General features: G+C 50.9%; 1 protein-coding gene across 1 annotated transcript in view; it reads right to left on the reverse strand.

Moving 5' to 3' along the window:
• COL4A1 (collagen type IV alpha 1 chain) overlaps window positions 1-16,817 on the reverse strand; it is a 140,711-nt gene that overhangs the window by 56,258 nt on the left and 67,636 nt on the right. Inside the window, exons 3-7 of the mRNA XM_047755982.1 lie at window positions 2,036-2,125; window positions 1,884-1,928; window positions 794-838; window positions 625-687; window positions 81-134 (exon numbers count right to left, since the gene is read on the reverse strand). Coding sequence (XP_047611938.1) covers window positions 81-134; window positions 625-687; window positions 794-838; window positions 1,884-1,928; window positions 2,036-2,125 — 297 coding nt within the window. The remainder of the gene's footprint in view (window positions 1-80; window positions 135-624; window positions 688-793; window positions 839-1,883; window positions 1,929-2,035; window positions 2,126-16,817) is intronic.

Genomic DNA, 16,817 nt, shown 5'->3' on the forward strand with positions numbered 1-16,817 from the left:
AAAAAAAAGGCAAGGAAATGGATTAGAAGAGAGAAATTATCACCAAAGAAAAACTTCTGACATAACAACACGATACTTACAGGATTTCCAGCAAATCCAGGCAAACCCGGAGGTCCCACTGGTCCTCTCTCACCCTGGGGGGGACAGAAGACAGTCACTCTCGAGGGCCGTGCAAGGTGTCAGGACATCAACCCAGACACCCCATCAATCACCCTGTCCTACCCTTCAGGGGTGCTTCATTTGTTGGTGAAAATCATTTTCCTAAAAATTGCTACCAGCTGTATGGCACAAGCCTGTCTCATGATGGAAGAAATACATTTGAGAATAAAATGAATAGGGAAGAGAATTAATATTAGCATTTTTCTTATTTGCTTTAGTAAGAGACTGTAGGTGAGAAATTCAGTGTTTAAAGCAATTTTGGAATAAAAGTCTACGAGAAAAGGCACGATGGTGTCTTTCCTGAACATGAACTGTGGGAAAACTGTGTCTCCTCACCAAATACAGAAAGATGCGAGACAAGTCACTTTCCAGCTCTGGCAATAAAAATCTGTTCACAGGACAACCTCTCCATGTGCAAAGCTAGGTACAGAGACACCAAGAGGAAGGTCCCAGTTCTAGACGTACCTTTGTCCCGTTGCATCCCGGGATGCCTGGGGGACCCGGGGGCCCATCCTGGCCAGGAATACCCTGTAATTAACAAAGTGAAAAAAGAGCCAAGTCAGAAAATCACTGATGGTGCCACCACTCGCATCCAATGTCTCAGGAAGGAAGCAGGTGCATCTCATATACATACAGGAAGTCCTGGGTTTCCAGGGTAACCAGATGCTCCTGGGGGCCCCTGTAGGGTAGAAATGAGAAAGTTTTCATTGTGCGCAGGAGAAAACCTCACTTCCTCCCACTGTACCCACGTGGCTGAGGGGGCTGGACCCTAACTGCAGGCCTTGGAACATCTGCCCTAAGTGGGCAGAGCGTCCCGGGGAAAGGCTTCTCAAGGCCCAGCCCAGGGAGGCAGGCGGCCTGGAGTTTCAGAGGCAGCTCAACATCAAGGCTGATGATCAGTTACTTCTAAAGTCAAGGCTGCACACCCACAAAATAACTCTGCCCTCTTCCCATCTTTTGTCATTTCTAGGAGAGAGACAGACGGACAGACAAAGTTGCGTCAAATGCACAAACAGTTGGCAAGAAGAGTATATGGCATGAATCAATTCACCGCGAGAAGAAAGTCAAAGTTATTATGCAATAGCTGAAACCCAGATCTTCTCCACCCCACACCGTCACGACGAACCCCCTGCCTTCTGCCCTAAGGACCCAGGGATGCAGGTTCTCGGGCACACCTCCCTTTCCGCGAGATAACAGTGACAGAACTGGAAGGCTTACATTTCACCGGGTCTTCCTATGTTTCTACCTCCAAGCTTGCGTTTCCCAGGAATGGGAGCAGCAAAGAAAGCAGAGTGTGAAGAAGGAAGAGGAAGTTTAGCTCTGAAAACTTCACCGCCTTTCACGGTAAGTGAAGGCATCTCTCTGACGACAGGTACGCGTCATCCCCCCCCCCCAATTAAACCCTTGAGGAAGGACAGATGGAGAAAACGCTGTGAAAAGGACTGGGAGGAGGAGAGCAGCTCTGGGCCCAGGACTGGAGGTCAAGGGCACAGGCTCTGCCCATCCCGGGTCCTGGGGCCCCGCCCCCGCGCTGTCTGAGCTCCTGTCTGAGCTCCGAGGAGAGAGGTGGGGGGCGGGGGGTGCACAGAGAGAGGAGGAGGAGGGAGGGACACCCCAGGACTCTCTGCAGGCGGGAGGGTGGGCGTAAGGCGCCCGACCCCAGAGGCATCGCTGGATCCCATCCCGCCCACAGTCGAAAGCGCTTTAATGACCCTGGTACTCACTCTTGTCCCTTTAGTGCCTGGCAGTCCTGGTTCTCCAGTGTCACCCTGGAACACACAGAGATGCCACGGTGACCACCCATCAGAGCAACAACACAGACCATCTCACAGCCCCCCGCGCCCCCCCCCCACCACACCCAGGACGGCCAGCTCACCTTCTGTCCTGCGGGTCCCTGGGGGCCCTCAGGTCCCTGCATTCCCGGAAACCCGATGACACCTTGTAATCCTGGGAGGCCTCTTTCTCCCTGCGGATGAGGAAGGAGGACGTCAGACCAAGGACAGGAAGGAAACGGAGGAAACGACTAGAAGTCAGCCTCTCGGAGCATCACCCAGCACCCAGCCTGCCGCGAGCATCTGGAAAAGATGCCGCCAACTCTTCCCTGTCTCGGGAGACATTTTCCTGCCATTTCTTAAGCTTCTCCAAGGGCAGGAGTGCCCCTGCGGGTCCCCAGCGTGACGCTTTCTACACACTGCTTTCTAAATGCTAAGTGAGTCCGTGGGTGAGTACGACGACGGACTGGTGAGGATTTTCTTCACCAAATTGCTCGTGGCCTCATTTGATGAGTGGAATCTTCTTGCCATCAGCAGACGCGGGGCCGAGACTGTGAGCAGAAGTCATTCAGGCCTCCCATTAGCAGGTGTGTGGGCAGAGCCCTTGGTGGGAGCTTCACCCCGAGATGCTGAGACTCCCTGTTCCATCCAGAGTCTGATAGGCTTTCACGAGCTTCTCTAAAAAGTGTGGGGGTTTATTGTGGGCGTGGGGGTTGCAAAGGTCTCTGCCCTTGTGGAGCAAAAAGAAATAAAGTTTCTTTTTCAAATAGTGAATGTTATTCGGGGGCCACACGGGTGGCCGTAACTCGGAAAGATGGGGGGATTCCAGGCCCTGAGCTGGCCCTTAGGAGATGTTCCCGGACCAGGGATGGAACCTGAGCCACAGCAGTGACAACACTGGGTCCTTAACCTGCTGTGCCACCGGGGAGCTCCCAGCCTCAGCTGATTAAAGAGCAGCAGGCATTGTGGAAGCCACAGGCAGGGGTCTCCAGTGTCCAACACTTTCCTCACGACCACGTTCGTTCAAAGCAAAGAGAAACCAACAAGCTACACATCACACGGCACAAACATTTACGCCGCAAACAGCACATCACCAAACGTTGCTTAAAGCTTTGAAACGTTGCATAAATGCAAGGATGTGGGACAGAAACTCCCAGAGTCGTCCTTTTTTCCAAACCCAAACCCCTCAGCCAGTCCTGGTGCTTGCTGGTGAATTCAGCACCTGCTGCCTCTTTTTTTTTTCTTTTGGCTTTTTGCTTTTTAGGACTAAACACTCAGCATATGAATGTTCCCAGGCTAGGGGTCAAATTGGAGCTGTAGTGGCCAGCCTATACCACAGCCACAGCAACGCCGGATCCTTAACCCACTGAGCAAAGCCAGAGATCGACCCTGCGTCCTCATGGATCTAGTCAAAGTCATTACCACTGAGCCACAATGGGAACTCCCTGCTGCATTTGCTGTGATGAGAAAATGGGCTTCTGAACTTGGTCTCCAGCCACTTCGCCTCCACAGATTGTGCATTTTGCTGGAAGCGGAAGTCTCAGGAGGCTGGAAGCAGTGTGTGAATAAATGTGAGTGGATTAAGTCAAACCCTCGAGGCTACCGTCGCGTCCTAAACGGAGTAAAGAAAACTAAGGAGTTCCTGTCGTGGCGCAGTGGAAACGAACCCGACTAGGATCCCTGGCCTCACTCAGTGGGTTAAGCATCCAGCGTTGCTGTGAGCTGTGGTGTAGACCACAGATGCGTCCCTGATCCCTCGTTGCTGTGGCTCTGGTGTAGGCTGGCAGCTACAGCTCTGACTCGACCCCTAGCCTGGGAACCTCCATATGCCATGGGTGCGGCCCCACAAGGACAAAAAAAAAAGAAAGAAAGAAAACTAGGCCCGGCCCTTTGGCACAGCTCCTTGGACCAGCTGCATCCAGGGATCAACCAGGAGGAACAGATGCTCGCGTCCCCAGAGCCCGGCCTAGGACTTGACACAGAACACGGGCTCCTTTTCCCTGAGGCCTGCGACAGGGCTGGGAAAGGAAAACATCCTCAGACCAAGACGCGACCAATGCAAAGCTCCTCAAATACATTGTCTCTTCACCTAAAATCACAACAGACAGAACTGCCCCAAATCCTGCTGCTGGAGATGGCTTCTCACTGACGTCACACGCACCGCCTCCCCTTACGCGGACGTGGGAAGGTTCTACCCAAAATAGACCAGAGCTGAACGGCACACAGCTGGCTGAAAAAGAAGTGAGCACTGAATCGCGTATCCTCGGATAACCCGACGCGAGATGGGAGGACGCGTGAACGGCACGTCAGCAGAAAAGCCTCCAGTATCGTCCCGAGAGTCGGGGCAGATAAAGATTTTCTAAGTCTCTTTTTAATCGCGGAATGCATGGAGACCCAGAGCCAGATGAGCTGATTCCTCCAAGTTTCTCATTGAGTCAGCACGAAAGCCAGAAATAGAAAGGAGGCCAGCTTCCCCCAGAGCTGGTGTTTTTTTCTAGGTCACTAGAGCAAGCTGGTTCCCAGCGAATTTTCAGTAATTCACCAGCATCGCATTAGCCCCTTTTATGTCCATTTCACAGATAGGGAAGTGAGGATTCCAAGGCTTTACTGACGCGTCACATGTCACTGGGTGACCCCTGTGTGCTCCTGGGAACAGAATGCAGAACTCTGAATTCCCAGTCGGAGCTTTCACCGCAAGGACACATTCCTCCCCAAATGTCAGCGGAACACTTGAGCAAGCCCCGTATCCCAGGAGTTTTGAAATTAAGGAGCTAGAGGAAGTGACTCCTCTATGGACATGGATCTGGCCGCCTCACACGTATTTTTTTAACTTTCCTCGTCTTTTGTTCAGACAAAAGTACACACGATTAGTCTCATACCCTGGATCCCGTCCAGGGCTCTTCTGGGCAGCAGGGCAGGGCACACAGACAGGATAAGCATTCAAACAGCAATACAATTAGCTGGCAAACACAGGCCAAGTGATGCCTCAGCCTTGCAGCAAATCTCCACGACGGGTAGAGGGAAAGCAAAGAGCTGGGCAGGTTGTGTGAAGGTTCTCCCACCAGGTCTTTCTAAGGCAGACTCTGCAGCCGCAAGAGCAATGCTACAGTCATGACTGCTCGTGCGCCGGGGTTGCTGGGGTTCGAGGCAGAGCGTGCAGTTAAGACAACTGAGAAACAGGACCCTCTCGACACCTCTTTGCCATGAGATCCTGGAGGGAAGAGGTCCACGGGGACGTGGCGGCCAGAGCAAAGCCCATGACCACTGTCGTCACCGCAGCGAGAATTTCAAGTGGGGAGTGAGAAGGGCTTCCACAAACGTGTTTTGATGCAACCACACTGACTAGTTTCATTCCAAAAGGTCAGTGCTGTGTGCTGTACTAATTAAAAAAAAAAAAAAAAAACTTATATCCCAACAATAGAATGATTATCACTGCATCTTCCAAGGATGAAAGTCAGAATTGGAGGAGGAAAAAAAAATGCTATAAAGATGAAAGAACGCAGCCATGGTGAAAAATCTTGGCATCAGAATTAGCCACTCTAAATTAGGCAGGAAAGAGAGTTCCATGCATGTAGCAACATAACATTTTTACATAATGTATTACGTAGAGAAGGACAAATCTTTTTTAAAAATCCATAAAAGATGGGAATAAAAGGCTTTTTATAATATCTAATTATTTCCCGCCTCTTAAAATCCGTGTTTAAACAAGTTCAGATGGAACCCGAACACCAGACCATGGTCCCCTTTGAAGCTTCGTCAAGAATCCAAATCCAAACAGAGTCCCCAGGGTCGCGAGGCTGTGTGTGTGTAACAGTTCTAAGGATGTAGAGGAGACACCGTTACCAGCAAGAAACCCTGAATTATCACAGAATACAGCATCAGCAGGCTTCAAAAACCTTACTGTCTCTTTTAGTCAAACTTTGAGTTAATTTTTCAAATTTAAAATAATACGATCATGGAGTTCCCACTGTGGCTCAGCAGTAATGAACCCCGACTGGTATCCATGAGAATGCGCTCAGTGGGTCCAGGACCCAGCGCTGCCGTGAGCTGTGGTGTAGGCAGCTCACAAACGTAGCTCGGATTCTGTGTTGTTGCTGTGGCTGTGGTGCAAGGGCCGGCAGCTACAGCTACAATTTAACTCCTAGCCCGGGAACTTCCATATGCCACACGTGTGGCCCTAAATAGCAAACATAAATAAATAAAATCAATTAAGATACTACAATAACGGATATTGACAGTGGGCTGAGGTCCAAAGGAAAACACCGCCCAGGCCCTGGGCTCCCCCTGGACGGGGCCCGACTGTGACAGGCAGGACCACCTGTCCCCAGGCCCGAGGCTCGCCCATTAGAGAGGAGAGCACAGCCAGCAAAGGATGCTCGTTGGACAGGATCTGCAGCTGGGTTTCCACCTCTCAGAAATAAGGGTGTTAAAGGCAGCGCAAAGTAAGTGGTTTATTCATTCAGCATTTAGCACAAGCTCTGAACTCAATAAAAGGGAGCACATGGACGAGGATCTAAGCAGAAGCGGGACCTGAGCACAGCGTCAGCTAAGATGTGAGCTCTCTGTGCAGCCACTGTACAGTGCGGTGGCTGGCAGGACGGGCTGCTGGGTCCCCTTCTTCCAGTCCAGAGCCCATGGGCACCACTAGAGGCTGGCCCACGTCCACATCACTGGTCAGAGAAGAGACCGGGGCAGGGAGCTGTGGGCGGGACATCCCAGCGGATCAGCTGTTTCTTTCTGTCGTCCGGGGCCTGGAGAGGTCACTTTCCAAGGAAGGCTGCAAACCACTGAGGGACGCAAGCATTTCCATTTGGAGCCAGAGCTGCCCGAGCGTCAGCGGCGGCGAAACGATGTCAGATGGTGGCTCCGTGGTCAATGGGTGACTTTGGGACTGAGCCCAAGATCCCACAGTCCAGCTCCTGGAGCCCAGCAGCAGCGAGGGCTCGGCAGCACCACTTCCTGAATTCCGATGCTGCTGGGGAAGGCGTGGGAAGGCTGCGATCGGGGTCACGGGGTCGTGGAAAACTCCACGACGAGGCCCCTCTGTGGCCCTTCCACACCGTGGAGCCGGACATGGTGGCAGAAGCATTGCCACTGCTGCAGGCTGAACACACACAACCAGAACCCGGCCAGGCCTGGTCTTCCTCAGAGAAAGACAGGAACACTGAGTCTCTTCACCACACGAGGCATGTGCCTGGATTCTTGAAAGAATGCATGGGCTAAACTTTTTTGTTTTTAATCTTTTTACATGGATACCCGCGGCATATGGAGAGTCCCGGGCTAGGAGTGGAATCGGAGCTGCAGCTGCCGGCCTCCACCACAGCCACAGCAATGCTAGATCCGAACCACGCCTGCGACCTACACCACAGCTCACGGCAACGCTGGATCCTCAACCCACTGGGCGAGGCCAGGGATCGAACCTGCATCCTCATGGATGCTAGTCGGGTTCGTTAACTGAGCCACGCTGGGAACTCCCATGTACGCTGATGTAACGTAGACGACATTTCTTTGACTATAAGGAGGGTGACTGCTTCCCACACCCGTCGGCGTCCCGAGGCTCCTGCTGGCCGTGCGTCGGTGTGCACCCAGGAAAGCGCGACTCATCGCACCCCCGGAGCCCGGCGCTGCCTTTTCTATCTTCCTCCCCAAACGCACACGGTCTCTCTCGGGCCTTGGCGGTGTTTGCTTTGAGAGAGGAGGTGCAACGAGGAGTCTCCGTGTCGCTTGTGCGGGTCCCCATCAGACGTGGGGGCGCCCGCGGAGAGCCGGGCCAGTTACCCGTGGGGAGGGGGGGAGAGGCGCGGGTTTTCCTAGAAACGAGGACGCTTCCGCATCGTTACACATCCAAAGGATGAGAAGTACCATAAAGGTGTTAAAAGGACAAAGTCTCCTTGAGCCGTGGCCTGGGTGGGCTCCCAGGTCTGTCGTCAGGCTGCCGGGGACTTGCTCCTGAGACTTCAGAAGCCCTGGGCCACCGGGCTTGTGGGAAGAATGGGACAGAGAGCCGAAGCTTGGGAGAGGGAGCTGGCCGTCCACGTAGAAAGTAAAACCTCTGTCCGCCTGCTCCTTCCTGGACCGTGCCATCTACACTGGACTTTCCGCCTCAGGGTCCTGAGCAGAAAAGGCCCAGCCCCGTGGGTAGGTCCATCTTACGGAAGGTCCTAGGCCTCGCTGATGAGCCACCAGCTTCCTGCTGCCCACTGACACAGCCCCTCACGTGGAAGCTCTCCAGGCGGCCGGGTTCAAGGGCAGATTTCCGCTGGCTTAAATCTTGATATCGAAACCTTCTTTGCGCTTACGATGCATTCTGGCACAATTCTGGGAATTTCAACATTGCTCTGAAGTTGGTTTTCAGAACTAAGCTCAAATCGGATAATATAAAATGAGCTAAGTGACAACGACCCAGGTGACGGACAATAAGCACTGCTTGATTAGTTGACATGTGCAAAGAAATGAAACTGCAGACGCCTCTGACCTACAAAATGCACTCTGCCTATCACCTTGCGAGAAAAAAATAAATTATAAAGAGTTCGTCACAAGATGCTTTCTAAAAAGCCATCGTTCAACCCAAGAATATCTCGAAAGAGCCCTGAGTGCCTTCTTACTATAAACAATTTAAAACTCTTCCCCTAAAGCTATCTAAAAGCAAACAAACTGTCCAACTTCGCCCATCCAATAAAAACTTACTAAAATGAGAGCCAAACTTGAGTGCTGACAAACTGTTAGGGGAAAAAAAAACCCAAACCTTAACATTATCCAAAGGTTCTTGGGACTTATAAATAAATTCCAGACATTTCTCCTTAATCTGACCTGAGTATCAGTGAGAGAAGACACTCTGTCAGCAGAAGCAAGGGTCTTTAACAGCAAATGTTTGCTTCCATAATGTTCGCTCTTTCTGAAGAGCAGTCTCAAAGGCCTCCGTCAGTTCTAACTCCAAAGCAGTAATCTGTTTAAGATATTTTACAGATAAATATTTAGAGTCATTCCCCTGAAGTAGTCAGCTTCCCAAGTTAGAAAGAAGAAACCTATTTTGATAATGTTTGTCCAGGGTCTCGGACAAACAAACAGACCCGAGATGGGTCTTTTCCACTGACTCCTGTGTGTACGGTTCCTGATGCAGCTCATCTTGAATCGACCGCTTCCTCCCCTTTCCCATCAGACAGCAACCCAATGGAGTCTGTCCTCTGGAAAACGTGCGTGTTCCCTGGCTTCACGCTCTATTCAATTTTCACAATGAAATGTCAGTGTGAAGCTTCCGTTTTCTCGCAGGGTTTTGCTGCGGACCCCACCCCAGAACCTTCTACCCACAACTGCTATCTTCTGGGATTCAGCCTCTGTCCTGGCCCTCAACCACCTCCCGACCCAAACAGCGCCTCCAACCTGGAGCATCAGCCACCTGTTGGGGCGGGTGGGGGTGGGGAGGCTTCTACCTGAAATCTCTGTACCCCCTGCCCGACTCCCGTCACCCCCTAGCCTCCCAGGCCCAGCCAAGGGAGCTCAGCTACACTCCCCTTCGTGGGGAAGAGCCCCTCAACACAAACTCATCTGAGGAAGCTTTCACACCTAATTGATCCCGTCCAACTAAGAGCCGAAAAAGGAGGTGCAAGCTTTTGGAAGGGCTGGTGCAAGGGGAGCCCCCAAGGGCTCTGGCTTCCTGACACTAGAGGGCACTATGGGACCACACTTTTTTTTTTTTTTTTTTTTTAAGAATTAAAATTCTCCCAATGGATCCCTGAAGCATTTGGCTTTTCTTCTTCTTCTTCTTAAATATTCATTATCCTAATACATTAATATTAAGAATCTAATGCTTCTGAAGCTTTTAGTGCAGGCACGGCTAGGAGAAATCAGCTTTTTAAGGCCTGAAATAGAACTCTAAGGGAAAGAATTTTAATTAGAATTTAAAATGTAATTAAAATTAAATCTAAAACTAGTAACCTGAACACTGAGGCTATTAAGTGACAGCTAAATGCTGTGACCCAGAAATACTGTGAATTGTGGATATTTTTTGAATTGCTTTTTTCATCCATGTTTTAAACTAAGAGTACTGGAATCTAACAATAATACAGGGGGGGAAAGTAAATTCGCTTTTCTAAATGACTGCGTGGAAAGACTGAATGCTGAAAAAAAATTAAATCCTGTAAAACACGCATAGAACAGGTACAGATATGCTATTAGGAAGGTCTCTAAAAAACAATTTCTAAACATCCAACTGCCAGGAAAGTTTATTTGAAGGATCTCTCTTGGTCCCCTCTCAACAAGTTTACAGGAAACATACTTAAGGGAATATCATTCATCCTCCTGATTTTTGACATTTATGAGGGAAAAACATTCATCCAAATTATAAGGGCTTCCCCCAAAGGTGATAATAATCTTTTTGACAGGGGGCGCTCATAAAAATAAAATCATGGGGAGTTCCCGTCGTGGCGCAGTGGTTAACGAATCCGACTAGGAACCATGAGGTTGCGGGTTCGGTCCCTGCCCTGGCTCAGTGGGTTAACGATCCGGCGTTGCCCTGAGCTGTGGTGTAGGTTGCAGATGCGGCTCGGATCCCGCGTTGCTGTGGCTCTGGCGTGGGCTGGTGGCTACAGCTCCGGATTCCACCCCTAGCCTGGGAACCTCCATATGCCGCGGGAGCGGCCCAAGAAATAGCAACAACAACAACAACAACAAAAAAAAAAAAAGACAAAAGACAAAAAATAAAATAAAATAAAATCATGAATGTTCTGCCTAAACCTGTTGCCTTATATTCAGTATAGACGTTTTAAAAAATACCTTAAAGCAGAAGAACAGTACAGACTTAAATGGTCCCTAACCTCAGCTTGGAAGCTCACGCATGGTGGCTCTGGAAGGTTGTGGGTGTTGCACACTTCCGTGAGTAGGGGGCAAGAGCCAGCAGCACCTTGGGATTGGCTCAGCAGGGGGGGCCTTGTCTGAGGTCCACAGAGCTGCACAAAACCACCTTCAAGGTCACCTAGAGGCCTAAGAGCTGCTGGGAACCTGCCCGCAAAATCGCACCTTTACTCACCAGCACAAGTGGCTTTTCTTTGTCTTAAAGTTCCATGAGATGTATTGAAATCCTACGTCCTGACTTAAAACGGTGTGAGGAAGGAGTGAGATTGCAAGAACAAACATAATTGAAAACAAAACAAGAGGTCAGCTGCTTTGGGGCAAGAAGAAAGGCTTCTTTTTCTCAAAAAGACACTTTGCTTCATTTTCACTACCTCTAAAGCAACAACCCTGAGATTTAAAGAGATGGAGTGTATGTTATCAGCAAATTTCACAAATACCAATTAGTGCACAATGCCTAAACAGTCCTTGGAGGGTTTTCTTGTTACCATAGCTGAGGATGTTATTAACTTGAGCTTGAAAATGACTGTGGGTGTGTGACAGGGTCCTGGAAGTGCGTGCATCCTGAACAAAATTAGGGCACATAAAAGTCAGGAAATGCCACAATCTAGGTCACAGAGGTTTTTATGGTTTTCTTTTCTTTCTTTTTTTTTTTTGTCTGTGCTAACAGTAAATCTGAAAAATGAAAAAGAAATATATCCTGACAATAATGCTTCTAATTACTAATAGAAAAAGCAGGCGAGACATTCTTTAGGTCTAACCTTGACAGAAACCGCCAATTGGCAATTGAGAAAAAAAAAATTTTTTTCTTTAAAAGAAATGTGTGAGATGCAATTATCTATTAAAATTGGGTTTTTCAGGTACCCTGGCGGGGGCATCCCCTGACCCCCTAGCACCTGGCACAGGTGGCACATGGTGGGCACTCTCTAAATATTTTCATGAGTGAATAAAGAAACACAAAGTAGTACTGATTCCAAGGAAGGATTATAAACCTATCAGGAGGGTTCAGGTTTAGAAATCCTATTTTCAAACTTGGCTGTAAAAACAGACATCTCAGCTCTGGGTTAGCAGACAGAGCTTTTGGGAACCCTGCTTTTTAATGTTCCCGTCGTAGGTGGAGAACAGTGTGCGATGGACAAAGAATTTTGACTTAGGAACCAAAAGATGTCAGTCCCGCCTCCAACACCAGTCACTTAGACTCTGAAAATCCGTGTTGCCCTGTGCAAGGCAGGATCCCTCCTGCTCCCTCAAGATTCTTTCAAGGTTCAGGTTTGATGGAGTTTTCAGAGTCACCCTGCATCGCCGGAAACACGGAACAAATGATCAGGAGCTAAACTCTCCTGACAATGATCAATTTAAACACCGCTATTTTGCATTTTTTAATAAGATTTCTGTGTCCCTCAGGTCAACTGCATTTCCTGTAAAGCCACAGGCTATTTTAAAAGGGAATCAGAACACACTGATTCTGCCCCGCTACTGTCATGACCTGCCAGTTATGTCACTCTTGTTTCGGTGGCTAAGCTTGACACACACAAATAAGTATTACTCAAGCATTTAAAAGACAGGACAGTTTGAAGAAATTCCTCCTTTATAGTGTGCACAAGATATTCTTTCCTAATGAGTATGTTTGATGTGAATTCTTTTCTCGCCCAGAGCACGCTGTTTCTGTGCACTCTCCTGTGTCAGCCTGGGTCTCGGTGAGGTCACCACATCACCAGCTCGTCCAGCTGAGGTGAAGAGGGCCCAGGACCCTGTCTTCCTTGCCCTCCATAAGCATCTGAGAACACACACGTGCTTGGATGCTCCCAAATGATGTCCCTTCCCTCCAGCCAAGCTCCTTGACTGTGTCAACATGGCTAATGACACGTCCCTCAGTACAGGCTGCCACAATGTCAAGATCTCATTAATCAAGCTCAGAATCTGGAAGACCCAAACAGCTCCAAGGAAGTTAAAACATGACAAAATACACGATACAATGCTGGCAAAGCTGGAGCTTTTACGAAACCCACGGTTAGCCTCACCTCATTCATGTGAGAAGCTGGGGTCAAATCAATCCTAATGAGTAACTGAGTGGTAACCTACCTGCAGGAAGGACCATTCGTTCTTTCAAAAAACATGGCCACTTAAGGAAAGAAACTGAGCAAAAGATGTTGAAGGGGATTTTTTTGGGTCAAGATTGATTTTCACACTGAATAGATAAAAGCTTATATTGCACAATCAGCAAAATAAGCATAATTAGCATATAACATATCGTATCATATATGAATCGCTCTTTTTTTAATACTTAAAACAACCTTCCTTTACCTCCATGTTCTTCACAAAACAGGCAAGCTGTCTTCCAAAGATAACCCAGGGCATGGCCAAATGATTTAAAAAATTAAATCAGTATCACTTTATTGAGTGCCACCCTTACTAGATCCGCTTTGCAGAGGTTTTAAAGGTATGATTGATGAGACAGTTTCTTGCTTTTCTTTCTAAATTATTTAATGCCAACAGACTAAACTATGCTGTCTTTGGCTAGGAGCTAAGTTGCAGAAACGCACAAGCTGGCATTACAGTTTGGAAATTGGGAGGTATTAACACGCTCATAAAAAATAAATGACAGATTACAGAATTTAAAAATGTGTGGCATTTTCCCCTGTATATTGCATTTATTTTTTTTAATCAAATACTTAAAAAATAAATAAATAAAAATAAAATAAATTTTTAAAAAATCAGTTTGAAGATAAACGACCCAGTGGGTGAGTGGTTTAGAGACAGGCTGGGGTGGGGGTGGGGCGGGGGTTGAAGAGAAAAGCCAGGCCACACCCGCTGCCCACCCCCCCCTTGGGCTCTGCCCTCTGGGATCTGGGGCATCAGCACCAGGACAGGGGCAGCTTCTCTTTGGTAAGAGGAGGCTGACCAGCCCGGTGTCCACATGTGGCCTTCCCTGCCTCAGATAGAAAACTGTCAACTCTGTGAAGTCGCTGAGCTCCCACGGGAATTCCAAGCCAACAGGACCCCCAGGCACCCCTGCAAGAATCCATAGGTTTCCAAAGTCAGCGCTTCTCCAGGGGGAGAATCAGTAGCTTTTGTGAAGAAACGGATAAGTCATCATCCATCAGGGGCAGGACGGCCCCTGTAAGGGACTCGCTGGACCTGGCATTTCAGAGTCACAAATGCGGTGGTGACAGGGCCCCACCGGAGGTCTGCGGCATATGGAAGCTCGCCCTGCCCTGCTGGTTCGCTAAAGCAGTCACCTGGCCCCCTGGGGCTCCGGGAGCTCCCTTCCAGGGTCGCCCCCTCCCCGAGGGACACAGGGAAGGAGGGGCCCAGCTAAGGACACGCCCTCCCTGAGGAGAGCAGCATCTCAGCCACACCTGATCACCGCTGAGAAAAGGACCAGGATTTGCTTCTGAAACGAGGCCACCTCCCTCTTCTAGAAGGTCACTAAATGACACCCCTGCAGAGGAGCCTGTATCGTGAGCGTGGAAGGGGCAGGTGTGTGTTCTTATCTGTCACCGAGGGAGGCAAAATCCTGTTTTAAGAAATAGTAGAATTTTAAACCTCCTCCCGGAGCGGATGAACCTGCAGCATCACCCGAGGCGCAGGATGGGGAGCCGATGCTCACCCCGTTTCTCTCCGCCTCAGACCTCAGGTCCCTCCAGGAGGCGGGGGCCTTGGAGGGAACAGGGCCCCCGGGGACCGACAGCCCCCACGTGGGGAAACTCTTATTTTAAATTAAAGGCAGGGAGTTTGGGTTAAGACCAGAACCGCACGCAAGTAAGTGAGATTCGAAAGAAAGGGCAGGAACGGGTCCTCCCATTCGTCTCCTCAGTGTTACCGACCGTCCGCCCCGTCTCGGCTCCCGGGCTCGGGCAGCACGAAGACGGACGAGGAGACCCTCGCCGCGGTCCCGGGCTGAGCGCGCGCCCCAGAGCCGCTCCTTCAGAAAGTCAGGGCCCTTTCCGGAAAGTGAGGCCGCACCCGCGCCCCCTCCCAGCCCCAAGGAAACTTCTGGAAACAAAACACAGAGACCTGAACGGGGGAGCGAGGGGGACACGCAGAGGCGCTGAGGGACACGCGGAGCCCGGCGCCAGCCACCGGCCCTCAGGGCAGGCAGCCGGGGAGCTTTCCCAGCGGAAAAGGGGGAGAAAAAGCAGACGGCAAAGGGCAATCAAGAAAGAGACTTTCACTTCCGAGTCCGCAGGCTCCAAAAGGGAATGATGGGCGCGGTTAGCCAAGTGCTGCCGACTCGCTCCCCTCTCTCCCAATACATCCCCGGGGACGCATGTGCCCGAGCAAGTGTCTGCCTGTAAAGTAGGAGCCCATGGCCTGCCCTGCCTCCACCTAGGTCAGGGGAGCATCCTGACACTGACCGCAGACCAAGGCTCCTTTTGGTGAAACGACCTTTCACTCTAGCAAGGCCGGGTGTGGCAAAGCTCTAAAGAACCTTCTGGCATCCACAGGGAAGACCTGAGAGCAGAAATAGTAGCCACTCTCACTCTCTCTCTCTCTCTTTTTTTTTTTTTTTTTGGCTGTGCCCACAGAAGTTTCCAGGTCAGGGATCAAACCTGTGCCACAGCAGTGACCGGAGCCAGTGCAGTGACGACGCCAGGTCCTTAACCCACTGGGCCACAAGGGAACTCCCGATAGCAGGCATTTCCATTCAGATGGTTCTAGAGTTCAGAGTTCACATTCTTCCTGTGGGAGGTTTTCAACTTTAAATTAAAATGCCTGGATTTTTTTTTTCCTTCATGTTAAGAAAGGAACCCCAATTTGTGTCTAACCCAACAGGGGGGAGAAGGGGAGGAGCCTAGGGAAAAAGTGCGTGTCTGTGGCGGGGGGGGCAGTGTCCATTCGTGCAGGGGAGAGACAGAGAGGAAGAAAGCCGCAGAAAACCTATCCCAGAGGCATGCCACGTGGCCCCGCACCGAGAAGTAGGTGCACCCTTGCAGGTGAGCGGAGACAGCAAAGCCAGTCCATCATGGCGAAGGAGCCGGATGTCTGGTGGCAGGAACACAAAGATCAGAACTGCTCCACGGAGAGGACAGGGCATCGGCGTGTGGCCCACACGGGGAAGCGCGACACCGGCCCAGGCCAAGCCTACAGGCGGCCTTGAGTCTTCAGAGCCCTGGGGGCGGTGGGTATTGCACCCCGAGACCTCGGCCCCCATCCCAGCTCCTCAGCGAAGATCAGCCATCCACTGTCTGTAAAAAACAGCATCGTTCTACCCCATGACCCCCAGACGTCCTTCAGAATGTTACAATGAGCTTTTCTGGAAGTTCTCCCCCAGCCACAGATTACTTCCGTCCTGGCAGGCGAGGCGTTCGACGGGCTGGCAGGTCGGGGTCTCTCGCAGGAACTGCGCGTCCCCATCATCCAGAGGGAATGTGGCGCCCAGACAGCCAGGACGCCCCCAATAGGCCTCCTGCAATGTGGGGTCACGGCCTCGCCGACGCACCCAGGCCTCAGTCTGTGTGGTCCAGCCTCCAACGAGGCTGTGCGGCCCTGCACCAAGTGCCTCTGTGTTTGCACTTGGACAGCAAAGCTCTGGCGCGGACTCCTCGTCGGGGAGGAGCAGAATCGGAGGCGCGCCGCCCGCGTCAGCCGTGGCGGGAGGCCTGCAGGGGCCGTGCCAGGAGCAAAGCTGGTGGATGGAGAAGAACACGCTTCACTCCCCAGCCTCCCGGCCGGGGAGCAAGGTCCCCCCACCCTCGCCCTCGACCCACTGCTCAGCTTCGAGTGACTCCCGAGGGCTTCCAGAAAGACCCATCCTGCTTTTGGCCACACAGCCTCACCCTCTTGAAAATGGCCCTTTTTGTACGTGGGGTCTTGTAGGAAGAAGTGAGGAGTGGGCAGGGGGCATGGCTGTCCGTGGTCATTCCTCAAAGTGCCCTTTTCCCATATCAGGGCAAACAGGACAAGAAACAAGGAATCAAAATTTGGAGCCTAACTCACGTGTCCTGAGCGGGGGACCTGGGGTTCAGTTTGCCTTTCCCCCGACCCGAGACTCCAGCTCAGCTCTGACTCCCTCGGGGCGCAGCGGAGGGTTCGGTC

Source organism: Phacochoerus africanus, chromosome 13 (assembly GCF_016906955.1).
Source record: "Phacochoerus africanus isolate WHEZ1 chromosome 13, ROS_Pafr_v1, whole genome shotgun sequence".
Classification (NCBI taxonomy): Eukaryota; Metazoa; Chordata; class Mammalia; order Artiodactyla; family Suidae; genus Phacochoerus; species Phacochoerus africanus.